At 37.9% G+C, this 13182-nt stretch overlaps 1 protein-coding gene across 5 annotated transcripts in view; it reads left to right on the forward strand.

The window, feature by feature from the left end:
* The window catches only part of MTPAP (mitochondrial poly(A) polymerase), a 130219-nt gene that overhangs the window by 23941 nt on the left and 93096 nt on the right, over positions 1-13182 (forward strand). For 2 of the 5 annotated variants that reach the window (XR_004287201.1, XR_004287202.1), the window contains exons 7-11: positions 5531-5623; positions 5707-5780; positions 7414-8122; positions 9977-10072; positions 10163-10316. Coding sequence is in view for 1 of the 5 variants with exons in the window: in XM_032349765.1 (XP_032205656.1) it covers positions 5531-5623; positions 5707-5780; positions 7414-7776 (530 nt within the window). In the remaining 4 variants the exon portion in view is untranslated. Of the gene's footprint in view, positions 1-5530; positions 5624-5706; positions 5781-7413; positions 8175-9976; positions 10073-10162; positions 10317-13182 lie in introns of those variants that run through there. The other 3 variants (XR_004287200.1, XR_004287203.1, XM_032349765.1) reach the window with 3 other exon arrangements.

Genomic DNA, 13182 nt, shown 5'->3' on the forward strand with positions numbered 1-13182 from the left:
AATATTTTTAATTCTACTTTTGGTGGGCATATAAATAATTTGTAGTTTGGGACCATTACAGGTAATTATTAATATCATTCTAGTACATTTCTTTTGGTGAGCATAGGCTCTCCTGTCAAGTATAAACTAGGAGTAGAATTTCTGAGTCTTGGGATTTGGGTGTATTCAGCTTCGGTAGATGCTGCCAAACAGTTTTCCAAAGTGTAAACTCCCACAGGCATTATGGACAAGTTCTAATTGCTCTATATCTTTGCCAACACGTGGTGTTATCTTTTTTTGTGGTAGCTGTTCTAAATGTATGTGTAGGGGCATCATGGCGAGTTTTGGGTTTCTTTTCCCTAATGACTAATGAAGTTGAGTACCTTTTCATATCTACATCAGTCACTTGAGTAATTCTTGTAATGTTTCTTTAAGTCTTTTGCCAATTTTGCTCTTGGCTTGTCTTCTTCAAAGATTCATTTGTAGGAATTCTTTATGTATTCCTCGTGAGTCCTTGGTCATACATTGCGGATTCATGTGTATGTCTTTTTATCTCAAATAAATACATACAGTGGTTCCCTTTTCATTCTCTTAATGGTGTTTGGTGAAAAGAACTGATTTTGAAAGTTCAGTTCTACCAAAGTACAGATGCACATAATAGATGAAGAGTAAAATATTCTACAAACTTAGTAACAATAACTCCCACTCTGAGCCTCTGCCTCCTATTCCTTTTGCCTCTCTCTGTAGGTAGCCCCCTTTAACTCTTTTAGCTGATCTGTTTGCTGTTATAAACTATATTTTCAGAAAGTATCATAATTTTTCTTTAACTAGGGAGTATAATTGGCATATACAACTTTATATGGGTTTTAGGTAATAGAGCATGATGATTCAGTATTTGTATATGTTGCAAAACGATGACCGTGTTTCTTGATTTTTAGTTTTAGGCAGCATGTATAACTTCCGTTTATGGAAGAAGAGGAATGACCTTTTTTCCTCGCCATACACACGTCTCTTCCATGCCTCATCTTCTGAATGTGGCTATGGCTTAATTTTGCTATGCGCTCTTTATGCTTTTATGGCTGTCTAAATGCTGTTCCTGTCTAATCCATGGAGTAAACTAAAATTAATTTTCATTCCTACCCAACTTCTTCTGTTCTTTGGAATTAATAGTTTTTAATACTCCTTATTTTCTTGTTTGCTTAGTTTTTCATGTACTTAACATTACTTGACTCTCCAGCTTGCTACTAGTTGTCTAAATCTTTTGTCAAAAAAGATTTGTCATCATATATTCTATTAATTAATTCTTCCTTATGTAGCCTCTGTTTTTCTAATTTTTTTTTCATTTTATTCATTTTTCATTTTAAGTTTCGTGTCATGTTAGAGGCCTACCTCAGGTGTCTGATAGTCTTTGATTTTCTGCTCATGTTTGAGTTAGGAACTAAAAAATCCAGTTGATGGGGTGCCTGGGTGGCTCAGTGGGTTAAAGCCTCTCCCTTCGGCTCAGGTCATGATCTCAGGGTGCTTTATGTCCCTGTCTGCATCATTCCTCTTGAGCTACTCAGATTCCCCAGAAATGACTTTTATTTTTCTGGAAGAAAAGACCCCGTACTAGCATGCTGTCACGTAGACATTTACTACACTTTTGTTTACTTACTGTTCGTTTTAGAACAATGTTCCTACCCTCAGCTGTGTCTCCTGTCTTCCTGTGTATAGATATCCTTTCTTTTACCCTGTCCAAAGTAAGCTCAAGGTTTTCTTTCCAGGAAGAGGAGATCTGGGGGAGTCTAACTGCTTTCTCACCATCAGGCGCCCAGTCTTGGTGCTTCCAGTTAGCCCTGGTGCTCGCAGCTCCTGAGTTGTTGGGAGGTCTGTCTTGTAGATCAGGTTTTTTCTTGGCTTTCTTTACTGCTTGTTCAGGATTCAGTCTTTTCAGATCTCCTAAGTCTTTGCTGCTTGTCCATCTGTTCTAAAACTGAAAAGTTTTTGGTTCATATTTCTTTTGTTCTCCATCTTTAAGATTTTATGTCATTTTAGTGTCATTTCATTGGTGTTGGGGGGGGGATAGACGCTTGTGTTCCTTTCATCATCTTTACCCCATAGCATGTGCTCTTACTCAGAATATTGGCTTCCTCCTGGAGAGGCCAAGTGTTAGTGGAGCATATGGCATGGTGGGAGAAGCAGGTAAAACTTCACCCTGGGCGTTGATGAGCGTGAGTGTTTAATAGGGAACGATCTGTATATAGATGTGTGTGTGTGAAGAATAGTATCTGAGTCACATTCTGGAGTTGGGTGAGCGACGAGGCAACAATAAATAAAGCTCCTTTGATAACACAGATATCACCATAACACATTCTTCACAAGGTTAGGTCCAAGTGCTTGAGAGGCAGTTGCTTGGATGGGCATTTCGGAAAGCATTCTGGCCGCGTAGGTTAGAAGGAAACAAAACGGCGATGTGTCTAAGTGAATAGCACCTCCGCCCCCTCGTGTTATACTGTCTGCATTAATTATATAGCACGGATCATCTGTTGGCTTCTCCCATTTAATTACTGCTGATCCATGGCATACGGGAACGTTGGGACCTCTTAATAGTTCTCCTAGAAGCTGAATATAGTTACGATTTTTAGCTCTTCAAGCTGTGTTCCAGTAAGCTCCTCTTACAAAAATGGGACATCACAAAAGACTTGTTATCAAAGAAAAAAATAGTAAGCCTTCAAATGAACTTTATTCCTATTACGCCCCTTACATATGTGCCTGTCAACTTCAGGTGACTTACTAGAAATACATTAGCTGGCACAGTATAGATTTTGTTCTTTCGACCGGAAAGATTAACAAAATAATTATACAGCCTGCAGACATGATTATCTGTACTGCAGCCCCTCAGTAATCTGTTAAGAGTGCCAGTAGTGATCCCTGTTACTAATTATGAATTCCTATAGTGTGGATATTAATTGCCTGAAAGACTGTGGGTAAGTTATCAGTGTAGCTATGTCTCTGGGAACATTACTCAGTTCATTTCATTTGTCATGTATACTGTGCTGAAAAAGAGTTATGGGTGTACCAATCCATGAGGCTCTGAGGTTTCCAAAAGAAGCAAGGAAATCAAATTTAGTAAATACACAACCTTACTTTTTCATAGTTTCTAAGCTCACTTAAGGTGAAGGTGGGGGAATGTGTCATCAAGCTCCTAATATGGGGAAATGAAGGTGCTTACCTGGCTCTTTTCTTCATAACCGGAGTTTATATTTACTTAGAAATTTTTGTCACTATGTCATACAATACTTTTAAGAAAAGAGTACCGCAGGTTTAAACTAATAGTGATACGGTTCATATGTCTGAATAGGTTGGGAATCATTTTTCTGTTGCAGGACTATCCAGTAGAACTTTCTGTGATGATAGGAATGTTTCAGATCCACATTGTACATAGGAGGGTAGGCACTGGTCACTTGTGGCTCTTAGGCACTTGAAGTATGATTAGTGTGGTCAAGGAAGTGAAGTTTTTATTTTAATAGCCACATGTGGCTGGTGGCTATTATATTGGATTGTGTGCATGTTGTCTAGGTGTGACAGTAGATAAATGGGACAGAGACGACAGGAGGGGAAGGACTTGACAGCCACGCTGCTGGGTGTGAATGCCTCAGGAATTTTGAAAAAAACAAAGATGGCCCTATCTTAAATCAGAGGATTCCTTTTTTTGTCCTTCAAGTTTTAATACACTCTGTTAACCCTTTTAGTGAAAGGTAGCCGTCACAGAGACAGTCTTGGTTTTTCATTATTATACAGTTCTTGAAATGTTTTAATGTGGACCTCATTTTTCTATAATGCTTTAATTGGAAATACCTTCCTGAAAAAAGACAAAACAGCTAAAAGAACATCAATATATGTGACTATCACTATGTCACAAGAAATATAACTGTCGATAATTTGAAAGAGTAAAACCTGTGCCTGGGTCCCATAAAAAATAGATCTAAGCGTGGAATGCCTTGGTGGCTCAGTCTTTTAAGCATTTGACTTCGGCTCAGGTCATGATCTCAGGGTCCTGGGATTGAGCAGAGCATCAGGCTCCATGGTCAGAAATCAAGGTTGTCCCTCTTCCCTGCCCCGTCACCACCCCCCGCCCCCGTTCATGCATATGCTCTCTTGTACAATCTCTCTCTCTCTCTACTTCTCTCAAATAAATAAAATCTTTAAAGAAAAATAGATCTAATATAACCGAGTATAAGTTCTTCAGGGTACTTTAAGTAAAGTAATAGAGGACATAAAATTTGCTATTAAAATAAATATCCGGGGTGCCTGGATAGCTCAGTTACTGAAGCATCCGACTCTTGCTTTCCTCTCAGGTGATCTCATGGTCCTGGGGTTGAGCCCCACATCGGGCTCTGTGCTCAGTGCAGAGGCTGCTTCCCCTTTCCCTCTCTCCTGCCTCGCATCATGCGCATGAGCTTTCTCTCCCTCTAAATAAATAAATCTTTTTTAAAAATACATAAAATTAACATGTTAAGATCTAGAGTAACTTGAGAAATTCTATTAGTGACCAAGTCTTAACAGAAAATACAAAAAATGACCAAAAAAGGGGGAGACAAAAATTTGAAGGACCCTTATCTGTCTCTTTCTGATTTCTAGATTTAACCCCTTCAAAATAGAAGTGATCATTCAGTTTACTGGTTATGTGCCTGCTGTATGCTAGACATTTGTGGCTAGACTGGTTGTGGAGAGGGGGAATAGTGAATGGGACAGCGACATTTTAATCCCAGACTGGGGTAGGGGCGTGAGCAGCGTGCGTACACAATCACAGGGCAGTCAGTTAGGTGCTCATGGAGTGTGAAATAACTAACGGAGGATGGCCAACTTGGAGTTGGGAAATGCTTTCAGATGAGGTGGCTGTTAATCCGATTTTCAAGGAGTGAGAATTTGCCTGCTTACTATACAGTGGAAGGTAGGTTAGAGTGGGCGAGGAATTTCATGCTGGCTGTATATTTATCATGAAGGGGGTGAATCCTTCTGAAGATACAGATATTATTAGAAGAGGTGAATGCTTAAGTTTAGGGTGCTGTTTACTTTGTGGTAGTGAATTTTAGTTTTGCCAGAATACTGCATTTTAGAAATCACCAGAAGTTCTTCAAAACTCTTAGACCATTCAGTTTGTGTCGTTGTTGCAAATTCATGCATGAGGGGGTGATGAGGATAGAAATGGAGAGGAAATTCAATATTTTGATCAAAGATAGTGCCAGCAGTTGAGTTGGTGAAGGATGGGAGTATCTACATTTCCGTTTATAACTGAAAAACTGATGACCTCAAAAGAGAGATTAAGGATCGTTGGGTTGTTGATAGACAGCTTTAGTATGCTAAAAAAAAATGTAATGCTAATTTCACTGTACTGTAATTAGTCTCAAATCTTTGGTAAGGAGTTTTAAATCCTATTCAGTGTAAATATGTATAACACTAATAATAGGATACATTAATCTGTAACTTTGCTTTAGTTAATTATCAAATCCTTTTCTGAAGTAGACAATATCTTTGAAATGTGAAAATTTTCCATTTCTGTTTTTTGAAGGTGCAGAAGATAAATGTATAATAGAAGGCCACAACTGTACGTTTGTTAGTGACTTGAATAGAATTAAACCTTCAGGGAACACAGAAACACTAGGTAGGTGTTTTTTTTTCCCTTTTCTTTGTTTTTTAATTGAAATAGGCCTTTCTCTTATTTTTCTTGTTTTATTTTTCTTACAGAATCACTATTGAAAGAATTTTTTGAATATTTTGGCAATTTCGCTTTCAATAAGAATTCCATAAATATTCGACAGGTAAATATTTTAATATTTAATGGCTAAGTGGTTTCTGCTGTACTAGTGTTTAATTAGTTTTCAAAGCACTCTAACTTGTTAGTATATTTCAGCTCCACAGTAGTAGATACTAATAAGGACATCGATGCCTAAAGGAGCTATGTAAGATCATTCATCTAGTTATTTGGAAGAGCAAAACCCAGCTCTTTGAGCATCTAATACTGCCTCCTTCAAAATGTGGAATATATTCTGAAAAATCTTCTGGAAAAGATAACTTTATATACACTTCTTATTAAACTGCTTTTGTGTTCATGGAAGAAGTAGGATACCCAGCCGTTTTGATTTTAGTGGTTCTCTCAATTTGAGCTCTAAATTTATTTGGGCAAATGAATTTATGATTTGGATTCATATGAGTAGCTGGAATAAGAGACTTTTTTTTTTTTTTTTTTTTAAAGAAAATCCAGAGCAGAATCCTAGGCAAAATTTGTTACCAAATGAGGGATACTTGAGGTAGCTCTCTGGGTTTATTCTGTTTAGCATTTGGGTACTCGGTTACAACCATTGTAAGATTGGCTACATAAAACATATAATCAGATACTCTCTTTTGTTGTTTTATTTACCTCTTCCTTTTTTCATTCTTGCCTCTTATCCTGCTTAAGGAGTTTTTGTTTAACAGCAACAACAACAAAAAGTGTGGGGAATGGAGAAGGCGGGCACACAGAACTCTGGAATGCAAGCTCATATGGCTTAGATTCCGTATGAGAAGATGATCACTGATCACATGAAGTTTTTTATCCTTTTTGTCCTCTTACCCCTGGGCTTCAGGGGTGATGGATAGGCAGGACCCCTGCTGGGCAGGGCTTGGGAGCCATTAGGGAATAAAGAGGTGCTGCTCACATTGGAGAATCCTGGCCCTGTGTTTTGTTAATACTTTAGTAGTATTTGTGATATCATTTGAAAGAGGGGATTATATATACTAATGCATCACTGCCGGTCATATGAATCACAACTTTAGCTTTTCTTTTATTTCTATGGGATGTGGCCTTACCTGTCAGCGGCTTATAGAAGTTGGATCTTTAGGAATAATAGAAAACTTGCAGTGTTTTATAATGAATAGTGAATAATCTTTTGTTCCTTCTCTTCCTTTCTGACTTTATTCTTGAGAAACATTAATTGCTGTATTTAATTTAAGGATTCTAATTTTGTGTGCTTCTATTTGTTTTTAGCAAGTCTCAAAAATAAGTGTGTCTTCATTTCATTTTTTGCCATTTTTCACTTTTTTCCCTTCCTTGCTTTATCCTCTTAGGTCAGTTGATACTTTAAAAATACTTCTGTTGATTTGAGTTAGTCTAGATAACTCCCATCTGAGCATCATCATCCGTAGCTATAAACCTAATTTATATTTCTCTCAAGAAAAATCAGAGAACTACAGTGGTAAAAAAACCCAGTCAGAAGTACACACACACACACACACACACACACACACACAAAAAACATGCATACATGCCCAGTTCTCTTAGGAAAGCACTTCTTTACTCTGTAAAGTAATTGCTGGGATTTTCCTTGTTTCTGACATTTTATTAGACTAAGTTGTTCTTATAGCTGAGCCTTTCATATATTTATACATTTTTTTCTTCTTTATAACAATCTGCAGGGAAGGGAACAAAACAAACCCGAGTCTTCTCCCCTGCATATTCAGAATCCTTTTGAAACTTCTCTCAACATCAGCAAAAATGTAAATCAAAGCCAGCTACAAAAATTTGTAGATCTGGCCAGAGAAAGTGCCTGGATTTTAAGTCAGGAAGATAAAGATCGCCCTTCCCCATCAAGTAATCGGCCCTGGGGGCTGGCAACGCTGCTGCTTCCTTCGGTGGTAAATAGTGTTTCTCTTGCCAAGAAGAAAAGGAAGAAGCCTGCAAGTGAAAGAATTAAAAATTTACTGGAATCCATAAAAACTAGCAGTCCAGAAAATGACACAAACACCAATGGGAAAAGAACAGTTAGTACTCAGGCATAGTGGCTCCTCCTCCGCTTTAAGAACTGGTTTCCCCCGGGAACATGCACTTTGGGGCGCCTGGAAGAACGGGTGTGAAACTCTCACAGATGCCCACTGTCATCCGATGTCTCTTTTCATCATCTTCTCACTGGGTCTCCTCCTCGTCTGAAGTTCTGGGAGTTTTCAGCCTGATAAGGCTCAGATCCATCGGCACCTAGAACGTCCACCACAAGGAATGGGTAACAGAGGATTGGAATGCACTTTAGATAAACTATACAAAGCAAGAGGTAAAAAATCAGTTTTAGAATCAAACCATTATTGATACCAACATTAGGCCCCTGATGGAAATCATTTAAAAGGACTTTGGGTATGTACATATGTAGTCATTGAATTTAATAAAGCTTCAGAATTTGCTATTACCCTTTAGTATGTAGTTTTATATTCTTCAAGCAAACTATTCTTACTCACATATAAATTAAAACAGGTTTTCCTGTTTTATTTCATATATAAAATTAAAGCAGGTTTCCAAAAGGGTTCATGTTTTAAAAGATACGAGTGCGGATACTTCAGTACATTCACGGTATTCTAAGCCAGATACATAAAAATATTGGTACATTGTATTCTAGAATGTGAGGTACTTTTTCTGTTTTCAAAAATAAAGCCCTGTTTCTACTATATGATATTTGCAGTATTCTTTTTCTTATTTTTTGAAACCTCCTTTCTTCCTGTTCAAAGCAGATACGTATTGAAATATAATTTCCATACATTCCCTGTGGACTTTCATGTTTAGAAGCCAGCAGAGTAGTGCTTGAAAACAGGGGACTTGAGCCAGACTGGCTTCCTGGTAAATTACTCAGCCTCTCAGGGCCCACTGTTGTTTTCTCTGTAAAAGGGGGACAACAATAGTGCCTGCTTCTCAGATTTTTGTTGACAATTTACATGAGGTACATAGGAAAGTTTGCTAGGTCAAGAGTCTGACAAATTATACGTGCTACTTTTATTGTTTATTTTTTGTGATGTGTAAATTCTTCTTGCTACTCAGAATTCAGATTTACAGTGTAGGTCAGAAATTCTAACGAGCTCTGCTTGGGATATTTTGGGGGGCTTACTAATAGAATTGTTATGAAGCAGCGGGGTTCTCGGAGTGCTCGTGTGGCTCTGCTGTTTTGATTTGGCATCTGAAACCAGCAGACAGATATCCGTATTCTCGCATATATATGTATGGTGTGCTTTTATACGGCCAAGTAGCAACGTTCTTTTATACAGTTCTTTGAAAAGCCATTTTTCATTTGTTCTTCAGTTAGGTTGATTCTGTTGGGCTAGAATCTGTACTAGGAATTGAAAATAATTACGTTAGAGTTTCTAAATGAAATGATCCCAGATATTTGATTGGACGTTTTCTTTTTTAGGTTGGTGTTAAGCCTAAAATGATCATTTAGGCACATAAAGTGTGTGTTGGCTTTTTTTTTTTTTTTTTTTTAATAATCTATACAACAACTTGGATACTGTAGGTTTGTGTTATTTTTCAGGCTGAGATTAAATTATGTGATGAATTTTAATCTACAAAGATCTTTTAATCTAAAGTTTCATTCAAGTCAACTGAACGTAGACTACAAGGAAATTTAAAGTTTTCTCATAAGTTCTTTGTATCATCTCCCAAATTCTTAAAATGTGATTTTTATTGCATATTAGAGATAATCTGCACTTGTCATTGCCACTTCTTTTTTTTTTTTTTTAAAGATTTTATTTATTTATTTGACAAACAGAGATCACAAGTAGGCAGAGAGTCAGGCAGAGAGAGAGAGAGGAGGAAGCAGGCTCCCTGCTTTGCAGGGAGCCTGATACGGGGCTCAATCCCAGGACCCTGGGATGGTGACCTGAGCTGAAGGCAGAGGCTTTAACCCACTGAGCCACCCAGGCGCCCCGTCATTGCCACTTCTTAAAACTGATTGTAGTGATAAGGTCAGGAAGAAGTTTTGTTCAGGGTGTTTCTTTTCTAGCTATTTGTTACTCAGCTTCCATTGGGTCGCCTTCATCTAACTTTTGCTAAGTATGTGAAAGAATTTGGATATGAGCCTACCTAGATCAGATCAATTTCACTTCTACTTCGTTCTGGATTTTATGGTCCACTAGTATAATTCCAGTCCTTAGGAAATTAGAGAATTGGCCAGAGGCATTCTAGGAAAAAAATCTGTAATCTCTCTCATTCACAAATCTCTAGGGATCATAGAGGAGAAGAGAAAATACAGTCGAAGTAGGACTTCCTGCTGTCATTACTACGATCCTCTTCTTCCTTTTGCTCAGGGGCTATAGTCAGGTGAGAACAGAATTAGAATTGTTTCAAGTTATGTCATGTTCCTAGAAATTCCTTGGCCTTTAAAGTACAGCTCTGTTCAATTCCTTACAGCCTGCTGGTGCCACAGTAGGGAAAAGCTACATTTGCCTGTGTCTTTTAAGCCAGCACAGGCAACATCGCAGCAAAGCCATCAGGAAGAGCAACCAAGCAGTCACAGCTTGCCCATGTGGCCACTTTGCACTTGCCAGAGTCTGGCATTCGGTTGGTGAGTAGCTGTCCTCAGTCTCCGTTCAGTCCCTTTGGGAAACCTTGTAGGAGTGCAACATTCAGAACGCTGTAGAAACAAATAAATCATTTTTGCCTGAAATGATCAGAGAAAGCCTCACTGATGAATGGCTCAGGTAGATCTTGAAAGTACAGGTAGACAGAGAAGAGCATAGGGCTTATGCTGGGAAATAGCAGGACAGCCCGAGAAAGAGTCAGGAAGAAGGAAGAGTGTTCGGAGAACTGGCAGTTTGGGTGGGTTGGAATGCAGTTTTTACCGGGATGCTCAAAAGAGTTAAGGTTGGGTGAGATCATGAAGGACTGCCAATGGCAATTTAAGGAAGCTGAGTGTGTTTTCAGTGGTAAGCTACTGAAGGTTTTTGTGTAAAAATAATAAAAATTAAGGCAGTGCTTTTAGATGATTCATCTGTTCATACCAAGTAGTTTTAGAGCACTGCTGCTTTGTTTGCAAGTTTTAGTTCCATGGATCTCATCATTAAGTCAGATAAAATTTGGCTGTTCAGTTTTCCGTGAATGTCCAGAAGCTGACCCCCATATACCTCAGAAGAGTTTTTCTTCTTAATATTTAATAAGGAAGTAAGGTTTAAGTTAGTTTTTAAAGTTATCAGGAAATATCAGGTCGTGACACACAATTTCATGTAAAGCCTTATTAATGAAAAATTCTTTGCAATATATACTTGGAATGAAAGTATAACCAAAAATCACTTTTCACCTCGGGATGATGTTGGAAAATTTATTTTAAATACTTGAAAGGCTTATTTTGGTTTCATGCAGAGTTCAGTTACTTGGGATACATATTCCAAAGAATATAAACATTACAATGTTCCTCTGGAATTCCCATGGAACAACTCCCAGAAAATGTCTATTTTATATAGGATCTTTAATCTGTAATATGTATCATACAGGATGTGTAAAATCACCACAAGTTATTTAAAAATATACTGTTCATATGTTATCTGTGGTATGTGTATCCCACCCACCTGTAAGAACTCAGTGGAGTCAAAGCTAGATTAAAGGCATTTTCACTTTCTCTGTCCAATCTTAGATAAATGCACTTAAACTTATCCTCCCCCTGTGGTAAAGTTTCGAAGCTGTTAGCACATAGAGCTAAAACATTTTAAAAGAGGGTACTGGAAAGATTCACCTTTAATAATATATGTTCTACTTTGAAGCCAGGATAGTATGGCAAAATACCTAATTTGGAATAGGCCAAGGCAAAATTAACAAAAAGTATAGTTTACAGATTGAAAACTTACTGTGATGGAATGCTGTCAAATAAAATCGCTTCAAATGAATGACAAGATGACAAATCAGGTCTCTATTATGCTTTGGGTTACCAAAATTCTTTAACTTGCTAAATTGTTAGGTATGGTGAAAGTCTTACATTTTTGAAACTTTTCCTGTTACAAAATTACTGGTATTTGGCTTAAATTAGTGCGTTTTAATGATTAGGGTTTTAATGAATCTTTGCCGAGTTTACACATGGACTTAGAGAGTGGTGTAAAATAACACACTGATGTGTTCTCTGCGCGAAAAATTAATAGTAAAAGATGGATTATGAAGCTGACGGGTGTTGTGAGATGGAATTTGAAACTCAAAGCCTGTGTTTTTTTGTTTTTTTATTCCATCTAAAATGTGTATTGTAGGACGCCTGGGTGGCTCAGTTGGATAAGCAAATGCCTTTGGCTCAGTCATGATCCTAGAGTCTCAGGATCGAGTCCCACATTTGGCTCCCTGCTCAGCAGAGAGTCTCTTTTTCCCTCTGACCTCTCATTCTCTCTCTCTCCCATTCTCTCTCTCTCTCAAATAAATAAAAAATCTTAAAAAAAATTTATCGTAAATTTATATATACACATATCAATATAATATCAATATAAAACTTGCACAAGCTTCACCTAAATTAAGAGAGGTAATCAAGATATGAACTAAGCTAATGGCAACAGAAATAGAAAACTTTAACCAAACAAAGGGGGAAAAAAGAGAGTCTGAAAGGATCCCAACATTCGAGCCAAGCTTCACCTTGCTATTCTTAACAATTAATTTAATTAATTTATTAACAATTAATTTTGTTGATTAGGGCTGTTGGTTAATGATTTATGTGATAATGTCCCTTCATATCCCCTTCTTTCCCATTCTATAATAGACCCAACAGTAAACATTTTTGGAGTTTCCCTGCTTGATTTCTTGGCATTACTGATTATAAAATTCAGTTATCAATATTGACTGGTTTCCTTTAACTTTGTGTAATTGAGTTTTTTGAAAAGAGAACCATAATATCTTTTGCATAGTTTTGTATTTGACTCATTCACCTTTTTAATTTTTATTTATTTTTAAATTTTTCTTCATGCACCCTTTTTTTTTTTTTTAAAGATTTTATTTATTTATTTGACAGAGAGAGATCACAAGTAGGCAGAGAGGCAGGCAGAGAGAGAGAGAGGAGGAAGCAGACTCCCTGCTGAGCAGAGAGCCCGATGCGGGACTCGATCCCAGGACCCTGAGATTATGACCTGAGCCGAAGGCAGCGGCTTAACCCACTGAGCCACCCAGGCGCCCCATGCACCCTTTTTAAAATAAAGATTATTTGAGAGAGAGAGAGAGAGCTAACACACGAGTAAGGGTAGGGGCAGAAGGAGAGAGAGAAGCAGGGCCCCCCCTGAGCAGGAAGCCAGATGTGGACTTGATTTCCAGACCCTAAGCAGAAGGCAGATGCTTAACCGACTGAGCCACCCAGGCGCCCCATCATTTACCTTTTTTTTTAAGAAGTAATTACTGGGGTGCCTGGGTGGCTCAGTGGGTTAAGGCCTCTGCCTTCAGCTTAGGGCATGATCCTGGGATCCTGGGATGGA

This window comes from Mustela erminea, chromosome 6, assembly GCF_009829155.1.
Source record: "Mustela erminea isolate mMusErm1 chromosome 6, mMusErm1.Pri, whole genome shotgun sequence".
NCBI classification, from domain to species: domain Eukaryota; kingdom Metazoa; phylum Chordata; class Mammalia; order Carnivora; family Mustelidae; genus Mustela; species Mustela erminea.